This window comes from Osmerus mordax, chromosome 18 (genome assembly GCF_038355195.1).
Source record: "Osmerus mordax isolate fOsmMor3 chromosome 18, fOsmMor3.pri, whole genome shotgun sequence".
NCBI classification, from domain to species: domain Eukaryota; kingdom Metazoa; phylum Chordata; class Actinopteri; order Osmeriformes; family Osmeridae; genus Osmerus; species Osmerus mordax.
Genome location: NC_090067.1, coordinates 8,840,803 through 8,862,320, shown reverse-complemented (window position 1 = coordinate 8,862,320; position 21,518 = coordinate 8,840,803). Strand labels below are relative to the sequence as shown.

At 48.4% G+C, this 21,518-nt stretch overlaps 1 protein-coding gene across 2 annotated transcripts in view; it reads right to left on the bottom strand.

Annotated features, from left to right (window-relative positions):
* Positions 1 to 290: 290 nt before the first annotated feature.
* Positions 291 to 21,518, bottom strand: part of samd12 (sterile alpha motif domain containing 12) — a 53,242-nt gene continuing 32,014 nt past the window's right edge. For both annotated transcript variants that reach the window (XM_067256560.1, XM_067256559.1), the window contains exon 5: positions 291 to 560. In XM_067256560.1, coding sequence (XP_067112661.1) covers positions 538 to 560 — 23 coding nt within the window. In that variant the 3' untranslated portion in view covers positions 291 to 537. The remainder of the gene's footprint in view (positions 561 to 21,518) is intronic.

The window sequence follows — 21,518 nt, the reverse complement described above, 5'->3', positions numbered from 1 at the left end:
ACATTGGCTCAGTAGTTTATGAAAGGGTGGGGGGAGGTAACATGAGGAAGGACAGGCAGACATACAGACAGTCAGACATACAATCAGACAGTAAAGTGCTATGCTGGAGATTTTCACAGACAGTAACTAAGAAGTATACATTTTAAGTTAACTGATGTGCCATTTCACTCAATTTCACTGGGGGGAGGTTGGGGGGAAGGTGGTGATTGGGGCGGAGGTGGTGATTAGGGCGGAGGTGGTGATTGGGGGGAAGGTGGTGATTGGGGCGGAGGTGGTGATTTGGGCGGAGGTGGTGATTGGGGGGAAGGTGGTGATTGGGGGGAAGGTGGTGATTGGGGCGGAGGTGGTGATTGGGGCGGAGGTGGTGATTGGGGCGGAGGTGGTTGGGGTGGGGTACTGCTGGGGGGGAGGTGGCGGCGGGCATCAGGCTGCAGAGTTGAGATTGGTGCTCCAAGGAGGCCAGGGGGTCAGAGGTTAGGAGGCGTGGCCAGAGGGATTCTGGGTACTGTAGGCCGGTGTGTCCTGGATCGTCAGTAGCTACGGTGAACACTCCAGCGAGGCTGCAAAAGAGAGAGAAAGAGAGAGAAACAGGGACATAGAGGGATAGAGCACATGGAAGTGAATGACAGATAAACAGAGGAGAGAGAAAGGCAGGAGAAGAGGAAGGGGGAGAGCAGGGAGAGAGAGAGCATGACGTAGATGAGAGAGGAAATGAAGAATTGCAGATCAAACAGAAAAAAGAGAAGGGCGAGATAACAAGCGGCAACATGGGGAAGAGCAGAAATGGATCAGTGGGAGGGAATTAACAAAATAGAGGAGAGGAGGAGATAAGAGAGACGGAGGGCATCAAGAGAGAGACAGAGAGAGAGAGGGAGGAAAAAAAGAGAAGAGACATAATTATAAAATGGCAGGAAGAGAAGAAAATCAATACAGAGAGCATCATTGTGCTCCCAGACACACAAAAGGAGGTGGTCTCACACACACACGCACACACACACGAGCACAAACATGCACGCGCTTTCCGACTTCTGAAAGGCAGGGGGAGGTACACTGAGTCAGGCAGATTGGCGCATAGAGACAAGCGACATTTAAGGCAGTCTCGACGTGACGTGATCACACGTTGACACATGCCACCCTGACTGACAAGCCAACACCAGTCTCTGAAAGGGCACTCCTACATCTGACGGACGTGCACATAGACGCATGGCAGACACGTGTGCACTTCAATCATAACACGACGACATCGTCATCATCTTCAAATCAACACTACCAAACGCGAAGACACGTCAACAGTTTGTCGTCGTTAAATTCATCTCAGCCAAATGCATTTATCGAAGAAGCCAGTCAACGTGACGTACGTAATAACGTCAATGACATTTCAATTGTTGGAGGACATCTTGGCAGTGTTGTCACACCCCGCACACATGGAACCCATCTTTGATTCATTTTCCTATGGACCACCACAGTGCTGCCGTTTCTTCAGCGACCTCACAATCATGTTAACGGCATGTCAGTCGACGCAAGGACCCTGCGCGCACACAACACACATGCATACGCACACACACAAATGGCTGTCTTATCAATTGTGGCGGGACCACACAATAGCTGAAATGCATGGCTGTGTTGGGAGGCCTTGGCAGGCTGTCAGAATTAAAGAGGTGCTTGTGAACGCCCCCCTCTTCTCTGCCGGGGGAAAAAACAAAACAATACTCAAGGTTCTCTCTATCTGTCCTCACACACACGCACGCACACACACACGGACGTGCACATGCACACACTCTCTACAACAACCAGGCATATTGTTCGGTCGCTGTGAAACAGAGGGGCGGCCCTTTCAACGACGGACCCCATATTGTATTTTCAATTCATGTCAATGTCACATTTTCCATCTGCCCGCTAGAAAAAGAAATGGAAAAAGTCCATCCTCAGGACGCTGGGAACACATGCAGAATCTTGAATGTGCCGCTAGTGTTGTTTGTATTGGTACATTGCATCCTAAACTATTTATCATACTGTAGATTATGACCTCATAACTATAGGAGCACTCTTCCATACTGTTGGTTTTATAGGGACAATTAGGAAAGGTAATCTCTTTGAAAAATGAAAAAGAGATCAGAATGACTTTGAACTTTTCTCTGATCTAATTACTATAATCAGTCCCGACCAAATGAAACATGGCAGTATAGAAATACGACGCTGACATGTAAATGTGTTTGTGTGGATCTAATTGTGAGGTCGTCTGTTTCTGTGTGTGTGTGAGTGAAACACACGTGTGTCTGCAGGTGAATTTTACGTTGTGAATTTGTGTCCATTTACGTGTATCTATTTGTGTGTGTGTCTGTGCGCTCTCGTGTGTGTGTTTGGGTGGGAGAGAGAGAAAGCACTTCGCCCCTCACCAGTTCAACTAACCAATTACATGGCCCACTCATTCCATTTACTGGCCAAACAGTGGCACAGGTTTATTATGAATGTACCGTGCAAGTATTTACAAACACACACACAAACGCAAGCACTCATCCGCAAATGCACCTCCACGCACACACACATATGCCCATGCACACGCAGGCAGCCTGTGGTGTCTGTGCCTCCAAGCAGCAGAGCTGATGATGAATGTGATTGTGCAGTATTAACAGACGAGCAGTCTGTGAAGCAGATATCCTAACCACGGGATCCGGGTGAGCTCTGGTGGAGGAGAAAGGAGAGCCGAAGGGGAATGTACATTTACTCCATCCTATTTCTCCTCCTCCCTCCCTCTCTTCCTTTCTGCTTTTTCTTCATCTCTGCATTAATAATCAGGTACACGCACTCCATATACACATCTCCCTCTCTGCTTCTTCCCTCTCCTCTAAAGTGTGAAGACCGGTGTGGCAGGCTCGGTTGTGTCTCGGACCTATCTTCCTCAAGGACAGAAGGGTGTGTGGACCGATGTTTGATATGCGCACTGTCACATGGTGGGACCTCGCGGTGGGTTTCACCAGACCTACACTGTAGTGTTGTACATTTGATTGCCCTTCATTTGTACTACAAGCTCAACTATTTGCTTGAGCACATGCACTTTGACTTGAATCTAGTCATGAATATGGGCACACTTCTACACACACACACACACACACACACACACACACACCCACACACACACACACACACACACACAGACACAGACACACACCAGGATATTGTTGTGAGACTCTGCGCCTCGCAGAGAGGGTTTTGTCACGGCTCTGTGTGCGCTTCAAAATAGGTCATCCTGTTCTGGAGCTGTTAGCGAGTTTCCTTCTTATCCTGCCCTGAATTTCAAAACCATAAACAAAAAAGAGAGGAAGTTTTCTCAAAACAAAAGCGTCTCATCAGCAGAGCCCGGTGAGCTTAAGTAAATAAATCAGTTTTATGCAAAGAGGTAGAGAAAGAGAGAGAGAGAGACATGGAAAGAGGGAGAGATAGAGAGAGAGACATGGAAAGAGGGAGAGATAGAGAGAGAGAGAGAGAGAGAGAGGCAAAGGTCTCTGTGTTGTCGCACTCCTGCCGCACCCAACCAGAACATTTGGTCCCGGTAAACACAAGTCCATGTTTTTGTCAGAGAGACGAGAGAACTAAAGTTCTGTGAGTGTGTGTGGTTGACGGGTTGTGTGTGTCTGTGGCGGGGGACCAGATATAAAGATAGATCATCGTTGTGTGATTGTTCCGCGTTTCAATTTCCGTATGGCGCATTCTTATCTCCCTGCAGGGTTCCTACTTAGCTCAGCAGCGTTCCTCTGTTCTACCCTCTGAGGCGCAGGAACCCACCTCGCCCAGCTCCCAGACACTCGCACAATGGGAGGAACGTTAGAAGATGGAGAACAGAATAATATGCAGATGTGTTTGCGGGAGTATTTGTGTGAGAAAGAGAAAGGCAGAGAGAGAAAGGCAGAGAGAGAAAGGCAGAGAGAGAAAGGCAGAGAGAGAAAGGGACCCATGTAACATCTTGTGCTCATGCCCGGAGCATCCCCTCTGGTGGTTGCAAGAAATCTGATCATGTTGACAACGTTGATGTTGACAACTTTCCGCACTAACTACAGTGATTACAACACTGTTTGCAATTAGCGGGAATGTTAGAAAGCAGCTATGCAGTTGGCTGCAGACCAGACTGGAGCTGTTTTAGGGAAGAGGTTGGATAGGAAAGAGGTTGGAACTGTGTAGGTAGTAACCGAGGTGAACTTTGACTTAATCTACAGTTGAATGATGACTCTGAGCTCTTTTTCTGCTATTCAACGGTACTGAGGTACAGACCCTGCATCTTTTTATAGATAGGGAAGTGTGTTTGAGATATGCGTGTTTGTGTACAAGATCCGGTTTCGGTGTGCGTGTCTCTGAGCATGTGCGAAAGCATGTGTGTGTGTGTGCTTGTGGGTGAGAACAGGTTTCTGTAGTATGTGTGTTTCTCTAAGTATGTGTGTGTGTGTGTGTGCCAGCCAAGCCCTGTGTGGGCCCAACTCCTCCTGACTCTGACAAATACCTGAGGAAAGACACACAGTCGAGATCCTCGCTCACCCGGCACGTCATTAACCTTGTAAAACCTCACCTCGCGCCCGTGATTAACGACGCCCCATTATGTGCTATTACACGCCATCACCAGAGGTGCCCGCCTCCCATACCTAAACACAACGCCAGCTTGCGACTGGGACAAGAGGGGGGGTTGGGGAGGGGGGAGTAACTTCCGCAGAGGGCGGCGCAGGGGCGGAGCATACTCCCATAGGACCAGAGCTAAAAACGTCTACTTCCTGTGTGGCCCGATGCCAGATTACAGCCTGACGATCTTTGTACAGATTAGACCCAGAGTCCCTTCCATAGTCCCGGATGTTTGTTCTGCGTCTGCAGGACTGCACTTAATTTGTGCGCCCGACTTGAATTTGTGATGGCATGTGCTAGGTCTCACCTGCTGCTGAGCTATGGGGTGTGAAGTTTAGGGTTTGTACACTCTCCTTCCTGACTGTGACAAAAGGCGTTATGTTTCATTACAATGGAATGCCGAGAGTCCCAATGGAGTCTCCAGGATAAGCAGAAACCCCCGACCCAGAATCCAACGCTTTGCATGTGAAAGGGAGGGTGGGGAGGACTGAAGGGAGGGGCGATAAAGAAGGGAATGAGAAAAAGGACAAAGTGAGAAAAAGAGAGGGTGTCAGGGGAGGGGAGGATTTGTGGGAGAGAACAGAGTGGTGGAGGGACGGAGATATGGAGAGGAAGAGAAGAGAGAGAGGGAAATAAAGTCAGATAGAGAAAGAGACAGAGAGAGCGAGGATGAAGGAGAGAGGGAGAGAGAGATACAGATACAGAGAGAAAGAGAGAGAGAGGATGAGGGAGAGAGAGGGAGGGAGTAGGCAGTCAGAGATGGATAAAGAGGGGAGTGCTGTATTCCCTGATGGGGCTGGGGAGGGAGGATATTCACAGCCGCTGCTCTGAGGATTACTGCATTTACACTTCAGCTTAAAAATAGACCCCCCCCCCTCCCCACTGCACTCCACCCCCACCCCACTGTGATCATTTATTTAGCTGGAGTTTTGCATCACTGCATTGTGCTTCCAGAGAACAGCGTCCGCTGTCTTCATCTTCAGCTCGAAGACCTTTCCTCCTGTCACCCTCACACACGTCCCTGTCACCTGTCGGGAGGCGGGGGCGGGGGGGGGGGGGGGGGGGGGGGGGGAGGGAGAGGGGTCCTCCTCTAAATGTCGCAGGGGGATCCAGTCTTCACCACATCACTTCATCTGATTTGCCAATTGGCCTGAATGAGGCCCGTCAACATGGCTGCCCAGCTTGTCCTTGGGAAGCGAGGTGGGGAGTGCGTCGAGATCCCTCGAGTCTGACAGGCTGAGACTCGGAGCAAACAAGACGACCAGGCTGCAGGGGAACATTCAAAGTCAATGGCACTTGAACAGCAGACACGAAAGCCCTTCAGCAACGAAACAAAAGCGCCTGCTTCCCATTTTAGCGAAAAGGGAAGAGTCTCTATGACTAAGGTTAAGGGGATCATCAGTCTTTCGAGTTCATTTCCTGTACGTCGCCCGTGATGACTCGATGCTCGAGACAGAAGTGATGTGGACTGCGAGGAGGGAGGGGAGAGGAACAGGAAGTCATCTCCATGTTTGGGACTCAGCAGTTTTGAAGCGTCCCAACCTTGATCCGCTCTGTCGCATTCCTCGCCGGAGAATAATGATGACCTCGCACTGCCAACACTCACACCGCCGCGTCACCGTGGCAACAGGGTCTTATTACTCTCTCTCTGATTCAGACGACTGCGGGCGTCTCAGTGGCCCACTGACTCCAGGGTGCTTCTCGCCGGGGTGCTAAATGGTCTTCACAAGGTCAAAGGGAGTGAGAGAGGAAAAGGAGGGGGGGAGAGAGCATGTGGGGAGAAAGAGAGAGAGATAGAGACAGTGGGAGGGACAGACAATTCCGTGGAGATAGGCCTCACACAGATGTCGGATGATTTTGAATGTGTCATTTCTTCTGACGCTTCAAACCCGTTGTTGTAATCGATTGATTCCCAACAGGGAATGTGATGATCTCTCCTTTTTTTTTTTTACTGAAGAACCTTTGTACTAGAACAAACCTATGTATGAGTACAAACCTTTGTATTGGAACATGCAGCATTGTTTTAGTCTGGATCACCAAGCAACCAGGCATCTCAGTCCTGTTCTAAACATAGTGGCACTATACCAGCAATCTAAGCACCTACTGTAATAAGCAACAGATCAAAGCCTGGGAGATCGCGTGGCTGGGAAGAACTTTGTTTTTAATCTTCCCATGCACACAATCAATCAAGCACTTAAATGAATTACATTTAGTTTGTTTTGGCGAAAATAGTTTTAATGAACCGTTATTGCCCTTGAGTGGCTGGCTGCTTGTTTGCGCACACTTGTTCGGTTGTCTTATAATTAAATAAGAAATCAATTCTACAAACAATTAGTTTCACGGGAGCAAGTCATGTTGCCTCGTTTATGGAGTGTGGGTGTTGCAGAGAAAGGGATTGACTCATTTGAGGTTGATTACCACACAGTTTTCACAATGTTTTGCGCTCAAGGGGGCAGAGAAGTATGCAGGTCTGCAGATAATTATCAGATTCCAGGACATGTTTCAATCTCTTGTGGCACAAACAGAAAAAAAAACAATGGAAAAATAGAATGCTGTTCCTGTAACATTAACAAAGAAAGTGACACTAAGATAACTGTGCGTTTATGTTGTTGTCATTTTGTGAATGAACGTGACAGCATGCCACAGTCGCTGTTGGCATTTGCCTGAGGAACAGTCCATTAGCTAGCCGTGGTGCTTAGCTCTCCTACTGTGGCTAGCGCTACGGATAAAATCACTTCCTGATGAGTTAGCCGTACACTAACGTACTTACAGTGTGCAGCCACAACGGCATAATTGGTTCAAAGCGAGCATTAGCAGTCAGGGTGGCCCCTCCAGCCACTCCGCTACAGTAACAGATGCTGGAGAGCACCGTGCTAGCCTCGGCGCTAGCCCCAGAGGACCCGTGTTACTTGGCTGCTGCTCCTGTACCCTTGAGCTCCCCTTAGCCCCCCCCCCCCCCACCCCCTCCCCGCGTAGCATATAGCTACCACCTGTGTATGAAAGGGCATTAAGTAACTGTCAGGCGTGTGTAGGTCTCAGTGGAGATTTAAAAAAAATTGTGTGGCATGTGTGTGTGCTAGGGACGACCATAGGATAAATATTAATAGTCATGTGTGCTGGAGGACCCTGAGGAGGAAGTGTCACCTGGAGAGTGTGTCATTACCCATCCAGCACTGCAGCATGTCCCAGCATGCCCCCCAGCCACCCAGGCCTCCTGCCTGGGGTGAGGGGTTTGATAGGGCTGCGCACTGGTGTGTGTCGCGGCCAGGGGCTATGCCTGCAACACAATGTCTCTGGTACAGTGCAGTCTCTCTGGTGAACTCTTTGACCCAGCTGGAATAAAGATGTGGTCACTATTTTAATAATTTTGGGAATATCTGAAGAGCTAAGGAAATTAAATGTAGCACAACAGCGTCTTCTGGCATATGGTCTAATAGCTGCAAAAAAGCTGATCTTACTTCTCTGGAAAAAGAAAGAGGTACCCTCCTTTAAACTGACTGACTTGACAGATACTCTACATTTGGAGAGAATTAGATTCATTCTGAAAGACAAGCTGAGGGACTTTCAGAAAATTTGGCAACCTTTGATCTCTCATCTTGATAGAGAATAGAATTGACACCGAAGTAAAATGCACTCCTAGGGAGGGTTGTGTGGGTTATGGTAAGGGAGGGGGGTTGTGGAGGGAGGGTGTCTGTTTTGGGTGGGGTTTTTATTTTGTATTTTGTGTTGAATTTTTTGTATGGTGTGTGATGTTTGTTTACATTTGTCTTCTCTGCTGTTTTTGTTTGCGAAATAAAAAAGGAAACATGTTGCTGTCAATTGCCAATTTCGCTGCTCTATGATGTGTTTCCCAATAAACATATTTCAAAGGAATAAAGATGTGGTCAGTCATATCTAGTATTGGTTTATCAAAAAGGAGTAAAAATGAAATATACTGGATATGTGTCTACAACCCATAATAAAGCCAGAGTACGATTACACAGTCAATTCCCCTTACTAAGTACTTTGCATTCCATCAAATACAGCAGGTGGGAGAAGTAAATGTTACCTCTTCAGACTGTACTCAAATGTATTTTGTGTGAGTGGGAGTTTTTGGTATTTGGTACCACTCAAGAAATGCAAGTTTAAGAGCATGGTTTACCATAGGTACAAGTTAAGCTAAAAGTTAAAAAACAGTTGGAGATATGTAGGCGAGGGGCGGGGGGAAGGAGAGAGAGAAATGAGAAAATCTGGCATTAACGGTGACTAATCGGCATGCCTTCTGAATGAGCGCGTCAGATTGTTCAGCGCCGCCCACGTGCCTCTGACGAGCCTGACTGACGGATAGACATCTGTCTCATTTAGGACGACCGTGGCTCTGTCCCCTCTGCACCCCAGCCAATCGGGGCCACAGGGTGACTGAAACCTGGGCTGTGTTCGAAATGTTAATTGAAATGGAAATGGTGGCGCTCATTACACAAGCTTCGCAACTATGGCAACTGAAAAGACTGTTTGACCACAGGGGGGTTTGCTCCAGCCTGTAGCAAACCGTTTCAAGGAAACATGCCGTTCAAACTGGAAAACTTTGCAAAACAGTGTACACCATTATCGGATTTAACGTGCCCCTGGTATACACCTGGTGGCCCGTCACCTAGACAGAGGTGTGGTGAGCCTGAAATGTCAGGCCTAGATGACAACACCTGCATAGCGCCTGCTGAATATGTGCAAATTAATTATTTAGAGAGGGAGGAATGGAGAAGGAGAGATAGTGTGTAAAAGAGAGAGGGAGGGGTGGAGTGAGAGGCAGGGAGTCACAGATTACAGGGAGTGAGAGAGGAAAGATATTGCAAAAGAGAGAGGAGGATATGAAAGTGAAAAACCGCAAGCCACCGCCCTTGTGATCTGCAATTACACACCCTCCTCTGTGTCGCTCTCTCTCTCTCTCTCTCTCTCTCTCTCTCTCTCTCTCTCTCTCTCTCTCTCCCTGTCTGCATGTGGGAGTTTAAGGGAAACTCAGTGAAGCAGCTACACAATTGCAAATCAATTTTCTACTTAAGCACCTATGATAATCAGTCCTTTTATAGGAAATGGGAAATGCTTGTATTACTGCTTCCCCAACAATTCTATTAGAGAGAAGAAAATAAACACAGGAAATCCTAGCCTGGAAAATTGCAATTGCGCAGCACAATTAAAACTTAATTCAAACACCCCAAACAAACAATCAATCAAATTTCAACTCTCTAGTCAAATGTTGAGTTGTGTTTACTTCAAAAGAATATAAATAGAGTATTTTCTATCATTTAGCATGCAACAAACAGCATTAGCTGGAGTTTGTCTGCTAATGAATAATCATTAATTATCTGAGAGGCTGTGCAACTCTTCCTGGACTACAATGGGCACCGGCACTGAGGCAAGCTAGCGTAAACCTCTCCAAGCATCAAACTACGGTACACTCCCCTTCAACAATGAGGGAAAAGACAAGCATGTGACCACTGGAAAGGTGGTTGTCCACAAACGACCACACCGGCTCATAAAAACCCCAGGAGAACATAACTACAATCCAAAACAACAACAACTACGTCAATACTTATCGGCAAACGCTAGTGAGTTTGTCCGCGCCTTAGTGAGGGACATGGCGGGGAGGAGCTGGACTAACGAGGATGACAGTGCAGGGAAACTCTCTTTCTCATCTCTCTCTCCCTTCAGTCCCTTGCTGGAGTCCTGGCTATGCTGAGTGATAGCTAAATGCAGGCCACTAATTGAGGGGAGTGGGAGGAGGAAGGTTGACAGCACGGCAACAAAGAGAGAAGAGATAGAGACAGGAAAAAGAGGGGGAACGCGCGAACATCCATTGTCTGTGTGTCTTTATCTGCGCTGGCTGCCAACTGCACACTGACTGCTGCTGGCTTCTACCGACATTTGTCATCTCGCTCCCCTCTCTCGCCCTTCTCCCAACACACCTACCTAGCTCTTTTTGTTCCCCTGCATCTACCCAACCTCTCTCTCTCTCTCTCTCTCTCTCTCTCTCTCTCTCTCTCTCTCTCTCTCTCTCTCTCTCTCTCTCTCGGCTCATGTCTAATCCTCACTGTTCCTTCTCTCCCTTTCTGTCTCTTTCTCTCTTCATTCCCCTCTCTCCATCCCTCCATCTCTCTCTCTCTCTCTCCATGGTTCTTGGCATGCAGGAGACACCAGGCCATTGGTTAATTGGCCCCCCGGCCTGGAGCAGGGCTCTATTCCGGTTGTGGGCGTGATGAGGGCAGCGCTCGTACAACGTCGTAGTCTTGAGTAAGGGCCCTCTTCATAATGCCGTGCAAGCGGATGCCACGATGCTGGCTGGCGTCAGGAGCCTGAAGCATGGTGCCCCCTCCTCCTACCCACAACCAGTAATTACTTGTCGTTGACGCCACTTAAGGGCAATTTGACGGCTGCCGCGATAAACTGGTGTGTTGACATGTTAGTGAGCATCGCCAAGTCTCCCTGCTACTCAACACAAAGTCACAGAGAAGGGAAGTGAAGAGACTCAAGAGATGTGAAGAGAGAGAGAGAGAGGGCGAGCTGGGAAGGGAGGAATGAGGACAGATGAGGAGAGCGAGGGAAGGTGGGAGAAATGAAGAGTGACGGATACGGAGAGGGAATGAGGAGAGAGTGGGATAACAACAGGGAGGGATGGAGAGAGAAACAGCTGCAGATGAAGAGAGGGATGACCATAGAGTGGGGTAAACAGAGAGAGAGAGAGAGAGAGAGATATGAAGAGAGGGCAAATGAAGCGGGGAGGAATGCAGACAGAGATAAAGAGTGGTTCTGATGGTTTGGGTGGGCTGCTGAAGTCTGCAGAGGACGCCCAGGTGGAGTTACAGATTGGCGGTGTGTAAACAACCAATGAACAAAGCATTCTGGGAGAAAAATGTGCCGTTTAAGCGAATACAGCCTGAACCATGGCATTGGCATACATGACCTGTCAGCAGATAAAAGATGGAGGAAAATGCAAGCTAGGACTGTTTCCCTTATGCCGACACTACGAAAACTAGACCAGACAATCCATAGTTTACAGTACATCAGCTGAAAAGCCATTCTGGAGCATAAATACTGGCAATCATGGTCTAGGCCACATGCTGGAGATGCCAGGATATAATCAGTATTCTGCTCGGTTGTAGTCTGTGTATAGTACACGTCTATTAACTTCGACTGCTCACAGATCCTGACCCACTCCAAAACCCAAACTCTAAAGACTGCCTCCATTAGCGCTTTGCTAATTGTAAACAATTAGACTGGAGTTTAGAGTTTTCCTGTTGGGAGAAACACAGGCCTGCTATGGATGAGTCATACTGCTTTCAGGATGAGGCCAGTTGTTCCTCAAGAGACAACGCTCTCTCTCTCCTGCTCCCTTGCAAGATTATGACATGCTGCAGAGCACACCAGCTTGTAAAAAAGTGTCCCGAGACGCCACATTGATTAATAACAGCAAAGAGTTGTGCGCACTGTACATTTTCAATATACACTTATGGGAGTTGCCGGGGATATGGGCAATGAACAGCTCGACTTGTGCTGTGGTACTATGTTCCAGGGGATAGACAGGACAATATACAGAAACAAAACGAGCGTTACCATCTTATGTGAGAAGGAATTTCATTACGTGGACTGTCACAACGCAAGTCCATATTAAAGAAATCTTCCAGCTTGAAAAAGTTTTTTTTTTCTTCTTTTTTTTACGCAGATGTGTGGAAGGTTGCTTGGTGTGCATATATATATATATATGTGTGTGTGTGTGTGTATACTTTTAAACCTCACTTGCTGGAGCCAGCTACTGCTGTGGAGGTGGTCTATCAGACAGCGATAGTGGGTCATGTTGTTTGCTAACTCCTTCCTCTCAGGACCCCAGCTCACTTTAATTCCTGCTCCAGAACAAATACACAGGCCTGGGCCATCCAGCTTAGCGCAATCTGAAGTATCTCCTGTCAACCCCAGATAGATGGATAGATAGAAATGTAATCAGACTGATATCCCGCATTGAGCCCTAGTCTGAGTGACAGAGAGGCTGAGATTCTCCATCAATCTGCGAGATCTCATATCTGTCTGTCTGAGGGATGGAGAGAGGGATGGAGGGGGGGGGGGGGGGGGGGACTGATGAGGAGTGGTGTGAGTGATGAAAAGGGAAGGAGCGAGGGGACGAGATGAAAAGCAGCGGAGAGGGTGGAGAGGTGGGGACAGAGAAGTGATTGGCTGAGCGCACTTCCTGGTTTCCTGAGCCATGGCAACGCCGTCTGGCAGTGCCCGCAGCCAACGGGGGGCTACTGTGATGTTCCCTATCGTCCCACATGTCAAAACAGGACATCTCATGCAAGGATACGGTCTTCATCCGACACTTACAGTATACTGCATCAAAGCCTGATAAAACCTCATCATAAGGGCACGGTTGCAATCCACAGCAAATGCAGGGTGGAGGGGTTCCTCAAGGTCACCCCTTCTGCTGCCCTATGAGAGCTGTACTACCACTCTGAGCGCAGTCTTTAAGGACAGCTCCAATACCCCAGACCATGACAGCCCCTACTAATGTATTCCCATCATTAGGTGTGCCTATGAGTGGTGATGCTTAGCATTCAAAAAACTCCTGCTTTGCTTCCCTCCAAATCATATTTGTGCCCGTCCCATGGCTTTGTCAGCATCTCTGTGCGGACGGGCCTTTCAGCAGAGGCCGACCAGCAGGGACATTGGTATTCTGCTAATCTCTCTCTCCACCAGTGGAGGGTAATGGGGGTTAACAGGGCTTACTTCTCCACTCACGCCTCTCACTCTCTACTACTCAGGAGCTCTGCTCCTCCTTGTTCCTCCAACCTCCTCCCAGCCTTACTCCCTGTTCCTCCAACCTCCTCCCAGCCTTACTCTCAGTCCCTCCAAACTCACTCTTTCTGCTCCTCACAGTGTTTCTTTCTGCAATTCCCCATCTCTCTCTGCTCCTCCAAGCCCCTGCATATTGTATGCTGTAAGGGAGGTTGGGGATGAGGAGGTTGAAGTGTGGGTGTAGGGCAAAGGAGGGAGCAGAGAAAGCAGAGTGTACTTAACCCCACAGGAAATATATTTATAATTTAGGCCGTGTCAGTGTTTATCATGTAGTGCTGTCATACAAATACATATTCTCACGCAATCGTATGTAGTACACACACACACACTTTCTCTTTTAATTGTGTTCCTGCAGGGCAAAAGGAGCACGGTGGATCAAAGGGCTCCCTGATGTAGGCTTTACAATCAGTAACACACACACACACACACTCCCTCTCTATCTCTCACTATGTGTGCAAACCACAAGGAGTCCTCCGTTAGTAAGATGAGCCATGCACTGCCTCTGTGCTGTACCCAACACAGATCCATCGCCAACACAACATTCACAATCTCTATTTATTGATGCTGATTGTACAATTCAGCATCAGTTAATTAAACAATATTCATATTTTTGTGCTCAAGGTTCATGGAAATGTGCTCATATGAATGTCTTCTTATTTAATGATGTATCTACACTCATAAAAAATGCATTTTGACCTCATATGCATTCCAACTATCTTCACCTAGCTTGTATTTTCAGTTAAACATATGTTTGACTTAAGTATAGATTTTTCTCTAAGTGCTTTTGCAGTTCTTAAGTTCAGTATTTCTGGATGGTTCTTCTTTTCCTTCTCTCCAATATGAGTTTACGTGCAGTCCACCGCTGTTAAACAACAGGAACCAAGACTGGGGCTTGATAAGAGATACGTTATGCTTTTAGCACATTTGTCAGTGCTCGAACAACGCCTCTCTGACAAGCTGCAGGCTTTTCTTTCCACCTAAAGCCCGAGCGAGAAAACAACACGGTCGATCGATTGCCAAACGGGACTTTCCTTGAATGTCCTCCTTCCTTTTGACTGGATGAGTGATGGGCAAGATTGGAAGATGGTGTGGTATGATAGTCTATTCTGGTCTATCTAACTTAAGACCTAGCACGTCTCCCAGGTATTGGAGGAGTCCCGGTGATCGAGCTGGCCATCTCGTTTTTAATTGAAACGTAGTTACGTTTTAATGATTCTTTGGGATTTACAACCCGTTTCACATTGGCGGGAGACTCCATAAAGCAGTCTGACGTGCTGTGCTTTCTAGTGTTGTGACAGCATTCTCCCAAGTAAGACGATCTGGAGTGGGGGTGGAGGGGGAGAGACAGAGAGAAGAGACAGAGAAACGAGAGAGAAGATACAGGGAGAAAGAGGGCAACCATTGAGCACACAGATATCGATCTACCATCTTCTGTCCTGATGGCCCTAGGCATATGTTCTGGGATCTGCTGCAGTCATTCCTCCAAGGTCTGTCCTTTACACATTGAGCTGCCACACTACACAGCAGCTATTGTATCACCATTGGTTCAGTTAGTCACAGGGCCAGAGAGAAGTCCTGAGATCAAGATATTGTAGCTCATGGAGGCAGTAATGGGCTGTTTTCAAAGTGGCGGGTCAACTTCAAAGCCATGTATTTTTCAAAGGTTCAAAAGGGCTAGTGAAAGGCGTGAGAAATGGGCCTGAAACAGACATATTAATAAGGTATAAACAATTCAACAGTTGAGCTTTATTCTTTTATTGTGTTTCGATGCCGGATTGGTGGATACTCTGCCTGGTCCAGCAATGGGCACTATCACGCTGCCGGTCAATGTTGAGAACTGCGTGGACTCAATCCTATATGAACGGGTTTCCATCAATAGCAACGCATCCTATCCTGCCTCAGTACCACGACAACACATGAAGAAGATCTGAAGACGACCCGGATCTTTGTGCCGACTGAACCTCAGTCACACAGCTGGTGTGACGAGGTCTTCTTTCGTCCTGTCTGTGTCTTGGAGGAACACAGGGGACAAGGAGAGTTAGGAGGAGAACAGGACAGAGAGAGACATGCTAAGACAGTCTCGGTCCTGTCGGTTCACGTAGAGTGCAGCTGGTACTCCACTAGGAGAGCGACCACTCTGAGAGAAGGTCACAACAGACCTAGTCTTGTGTGATGCAGAGTGCAGGGGGATGAATATGGTGGTGGGGGGTAGAGGTGGGGGATGTAAGGGCTTGAGGGGGTCAAGGAAGAGAAGGGAGGGACAGGAGGAGAAGGAGGCAGACTAGAATGTTCTCCCCCGATGGTGGCTTACTGTGCTTTTTTACCCCATTTTGCATTTGATTGTTTTCTTCCCTCATGTCAAGTGAGCAGACGCTCTCTTTCTATTCCAGTCAGAAAAGCAAAAACAAATTCTGACCTTCCAAGAACTGTAGACAAATGCAGAATTGTTATTCTCTCTGCCAGCCAGACACTCTTTTCTATAAGCCAGTATTAATGCCGAAAATGTTACTTTGGTATAAAACCTAGGCCTTGACGGGCAAGCGCATCAACAGAAACGTCTGGGGATCTGCGCTCAATATCTTTGTCACATATATTGTAATTGTGTGGGGCAAGGTGGCACAGCCCGCAGGTTCGTATATTGCTTGGTATTTCCCTGGAGTCTCTGCCACCTTAACTCTCTCTCTTATTCCTCTCCCCCACCCCCCCCCCCCCCCTCTCTCTCTCTCTCTCTCTCTCTTTACCCCAAGTCTTGTCGCTCTCCTATTCCGTGTCTCTCACCATCATGACTCTAAACCTCCCTCTTTTTTCCCAATCTTCTCCTGTCTCCTCTCTCACCTTTGCTGTGCTCCCTCCACCTCGATCTCTTTCTAGCTCTCGCTCTTCTGTTTTCTCTCTCCCACCATCTACCTGACTTTCACAACAGTAAAACAGTAGCCATGCCCTTAAACAGCACTGAAGAAAATAACCAGATGAATTGCACTGTGTGTGTGTGTGTGTGTGTGTGGTTTTGTCTCTTGTTCTCTACTATTTTAAACACATCTCGGACAATCTATAATGGCATTTGAAATTAGGGCATTGAATTAGGCATGCATGACGGACATAGGAGAGACAAAAAGAGAGAAAGACAGAGAGAAGGAAAGAGTGAAATTAAAGCAGGGTTGTTAATCTGGTTCAAGGTGCAGAGTGCTGGTGCTGTAACAACTTCTCTATTCCCTGTATGCTCTCTCTCTCTCTCTCTCTCTCTCTCTCTCTCTCTCTCTCTCTCTCTCTCTCTCTCTCTCTCTCTCTCTCTCTCTCTCTCTCTCTCTCTCTCTCTCTCTCTCTCTCTCTCTCCCTGTTTCCTCCTCATCTCTAACTTTCTCTCTCTCCCTCCCTCTATCTTTGCCTTGTTTCCACTTGGCTGGTGAGGAGAGCCAACAGTGGACCTTGGTTCACCGTCTCCGCTCGCTCGCTCGCTCCCTCCCACCCTCCCCATTCTGCTCCGTTCTGTCTGGCTGCATACAAACGGCCATTTTAGGAAGCAGGATTAAGAGGGAAAAAGTTCAGGAGGACGGTAAGAGAAGACGAGCCAGGAGAGACTGTCTGGAATGCGGTAGTGGAAAGGGACACGTCTCATGTTCTCTCTGGAAGATGAGAAATGTACTTTGGAGATGAGATGAGATACAGGAGACAGATAGAGAGAGAGAAAGCGAGACAGAGAGAGAGAGAGAGAGAGAGAGAGAGAGAGAGAGAGAGAGAGCGAAGGGAGAGGTAGAGGGGAGAGGTAGAGCAAGAGAGGGGGAGAGAGGGGTGAGGGAGAGAGACAGGGCAGAGCGAGAGAAGAGGTCGAGCTAGCATCTTTCAGGAGGAGGGCAGTAAGGGAAGGTGATGAATAAGTGTCAGACTGCTGGTCAAGATGAAAGAACGTCAGCCGGCTGGGAAGCTGCAAAGCTCTGCCAGGGCCCCAAATGTTGAAGGAGGGAAAAGGTCACCTGACGACAGACGGGGAGCTCTAAGCTGACTAGAATCACCCGAGCTCTGGCACCGGAGCCACTAGGAAGGTTAGTTTTGAACTCATAGAAAGCAGCCTATTCCACAGAAAACAGACGAAAGGTTGTTCGAGGTAGAAGGTTCTGTGTTTTTTGTAGTCTACCCTTTTCTAGTCTTTGGTTGTTTTTTCGTGCTCTGTGGGTCATGGCACCGAGCATGTTTATGGAGTGGTGCTACATGTAATGTAACATCCAGCCATAGGAGACCAATAAAGGTATGTCAAAACGAAAACCTCTCTAACCCTCTCTCTGTCTTTCTCTCTCTCCGTCTCTCTCACTTTCTCTCTGTCTCTCTTCCCCCTAGCTCTCTGTTGTAAAAGGTCTGCTGTAATAAACTGGCTCGTAGAGATCTCAGGAACATCTGTCTGACATTTTCCTCTTGGTCTTGTGACAGTTTAACATGATTACCAGGGGCAGGCGACAACGCTTTCTGGATCAGTTTAAAGCAACATGATTTACAGACCAGAACAGCATGACGCAAACCTGGCCTCTGTCTCTCAGTTGTGAAGATCCTAATGAATGACAATAAATCATTACTTTTTTTGCGATCTAGACAATTGCTTTGTGAGATTGCTTTATGCTTGATAGGTAGTGCCAAAAGCAAAGCAAACTATTGCCAAGCCCTAGTTATCCGTGGCTGTAAAACGTGCTTGGAGCAAAAAAGGACGTGAAGGGAAGTCCTCGATGGTGTGGACATTCTCCCCACACGAAAGACACTGTTGTTCTCACTGTAAGTGGCCGTCTTGTGCCGGTTATAAGAGAGAGCAAAAGAGGTACAACTTTAGGCGTTATCAGATGAGGAGCTGGATCAACGACACAATCCTAGTTTATAATCCAGAAGAAAAAAATAGCATGCCTCTACCTTGCAATAACCCTGAAATGATCAAAGAACACACCGTCCTGTTCCCCGCCCCCCTCCCTTCCCTGACTCTCATCCTTAATTACAGCCAGATATCTTATCTATTTGACTGCTGGAAAAACACGGTGTACACAGTCATGTGCAGAGGGAGAGAAAGAATAAATGAGATGTGATCTCACGTCTAACAGATGGGAGTGTTGAGCCGGGGTCACAGCTGTAAGGGAGTGATGTTAGGTGACAGTGTTGGGTAGCGGTGTTATGCGACAGTGTTGGGTAGCGGTGTTAGGCAACAGCGTTGGGTAGCGGTGCTATGTGACAGTGTTAGATAGCGGTGTTAGGTAGCGGTGTTAGGTGACAGTGTTAGGTAGCAGTGTTAGGTAGCGGTGTTAGGTAGCATTGTTATGTAGCAGTGTTAGGTAACAGTGTTAAGTAGCAGTGTTAGGTAGCGGTGTTAGGTGACAGTGTTAGGTAGCAGTGTTAGGTTGCAGTGCTGGATAGCAGTGTTAGGTAGCAGTTAGGTAGCAGTGCTGGGTAGCAGTTTTAGGTAGCAGTGCTGGGTAGCAGTTTTAGGTAGCAGTGCTGGATAGCAGTGCTGGGTAGCAAATGTTAGGTAGCAGTGCTGGATAGCAGTGCTGGGTAGCAAATGTTAGGTAGCAGTGCTGGATAGCAGTGTTAGGTAGCAGTGCTGGGTAGCAGTGTTAGGTAGCAGTGCTGGGTAGCAGTTTTAGGTAGCAGTGCTGGGTAGCAGTTTTAGGTAGCAGTGCTGGGTAGCAGTTTTAGGTAGCAGTGCTGGGTAGCAGTTTTAGGTAGCAGTGCTGGGTAGCAGTGCTGGGTAGCAAATGTTAGGTAGCAGTGCTGGATAGCAGTGCTGGGTAGCAAATGTTAGGTAGCAGTGCTGGGTAGCAGTGTTAGGTAGCAGTGCTGGGTAGCAGTGTTAGGTAGCAGTGCTGGGTAGCAGTGTTAGGTAGCAGTGCTGGGTAGCTGTGTGTTGTCTGAGCTAAAGGTTCTCTGGTATCCTAGACCTCTATATTATTGATGGAGAAGATAACTGGCCTCATCCTTCTCTTTTTTGTCTCTGTATCTTTCTCTCTCTGAACTTTAGTCCTCCCCACTTTTCCAACCCCTCTCTCCCTCTCTCTCTCTCTCTTTCTCTCTCTCTCTCTCTCTCTCTCTCTCTCTCTCTCTCTCTCTCTCTCCCTTTCCCTCTCCGTCACTCTCTCCCTCTCTCCCTGTCTCTCTCTCTCTCCCTCTCTGGGCGTCAGCACGGGTGAGATATGAAGCTGGACTGTGAGGCTCTTCTGAGAGAACACACACCAGTGCATGATAGCAGACCCCAATAAACAAAATGTAACAGGAATCGACCCCACACACCTTTCCTCCCTCCCTCTCCCAATCCTTCCTCTCTCCCCCCTAATCCTCCCTCCCTTTGGTGTGAAGGCCAGGAGATCTGAGCTAGGTGGCTGAGTGGTACGATCATAAAACCAGCTTAGGGAGATGAGCTTGGATGCTACTTGCAAATGAGACAATAATACTGTTAAGAAGAGAGAGAGAGACCAAGTTTCCCATGGCAGTCCCAGTTGACATGAGCTCTTGGAAGCACATCCAAGTGAGAAAGAAAAGGCCACTCACCAACGTTCCAAACAACGATTTAATATGTGCATAATGAGAAATAATATATCCACTCGTAAAAATACGCGGGGTAGGTGCGTGTCATTTGCCCCTGGTGGGTCTGTCGCACCCGGGCGTGCCAGAGACATAACTGGCTGGCAGGGCCTTCCCTGCCCGCTGCTCCCGTTATGAGTTCCCAGAGCCAGCTTTGCGCCGGGGACAATAAAACATACGCTATGTCATAATTCAACACCTTCTATGGCCAAATGCGCCAGTGGAGCCAAAAGGGGTGGAGGATGATGTTGAATTGTGGTGTGTGTGCATGAGTCATTTCCCATAGCGAAACAAATGGCTTTTGTTTGACAACTATTATTATAAAACTATTACGAAAATGTGGAGGACAATGTTTTTTTCAAGTTTGCAGCATACATGCTCTTGCTTTCTGCATGATGACCAAAAGGGAAAGGTAAGCTACTCTCTGCGTTTCTATTGGCTAAGGTCTGTGCCGCCGCCGATGACGGTGGTCAGCAGGGGCTTTTGGATGAGGCGGGTTTTGATTTGTTGAGGTAATAAACGCCACTCTCTTCTCTCCTAGCAATCATGGTGGACGCCGGACGTTTTAATTACAAAAAGCTGTGGAGCGGGCGAATGAGTGAACAAGCGTTGTGGGAGAAGGAACTCTGAAACCGCAGGCTGGAAAAGAGGGAATGAGGGAGAGGGGGTGTGGGGGACAGGCATGGAGGCAGGGAGGGAGGGAGGGCAGAGGCAGGGAGGGAGGGCAGAGGGAGAGGGGGTGTGGGGGACGGGCAGGGAGGCAGGGAGGGAGGGAGGGAGGGCAGAGGCAGGGAGGGCAGAGGCAGGGAGGGCAGAGGGAGAGGGGGTGTGGGGGACGGGCAGTCAGGCAGGGAGGAAGGGAGGGCAGAGGCAGGGAGGGAGGGCAGAGGGAGAGGGGGTGTGGGGGATGGGCAGGGAGGCAGGGAGGGAGGAAGGGAGGGCAGAGGCAGGGAGGGAGGGAGGGAGGGCAGAGGGAAAGGGGGTGTGGGGGACGGGCAGGGAGGGAGGGCAGAGGCAGGGAGGGAGGGAGGGCAGAGGCAGGGAGGGCGTGAGGGAGGGCAGAGGGAGAGGAGACCACGATGTTAAAGGGCTGGCTCTCGCTGGCAAGCATCATTCCCGCCCTGGCCACAGTAATTAAGAGGGAAATTACAGCCGTAGTAAACTTGTCACGGCTGCCTCTGTGATGAGGTGGAGGGATGAGGGGCAGAGGCTAAATGTGGCTGTGAAAATGTGTACGTCTGTGTGTGTGTGTCTGTGTGTGTGTGAGAGAGGCAGGGAGGGAGAGAGAGAAATAGTGTGTATGTGCAGGGGAATATACGTTGTGGACGGAGGAGTTGGTGTTAATTTTGGGCGCACTATAAAGCACATTTTGTAATTTTTTTACTCTTTTACTTTTTTAGTCTCTCTCTCTCTCTCTCTCTCTCTCTCTCTCTCTCTCTCTCTCTCTCTCTATCTTTCACTCTCTCTCTCTTTCTCTCTCTCTCTCTCTATCCCTCCTGACTTTTATCCAGCTGGCCTTTCTGCTGTGTGCTCATGTCACCTTCAAA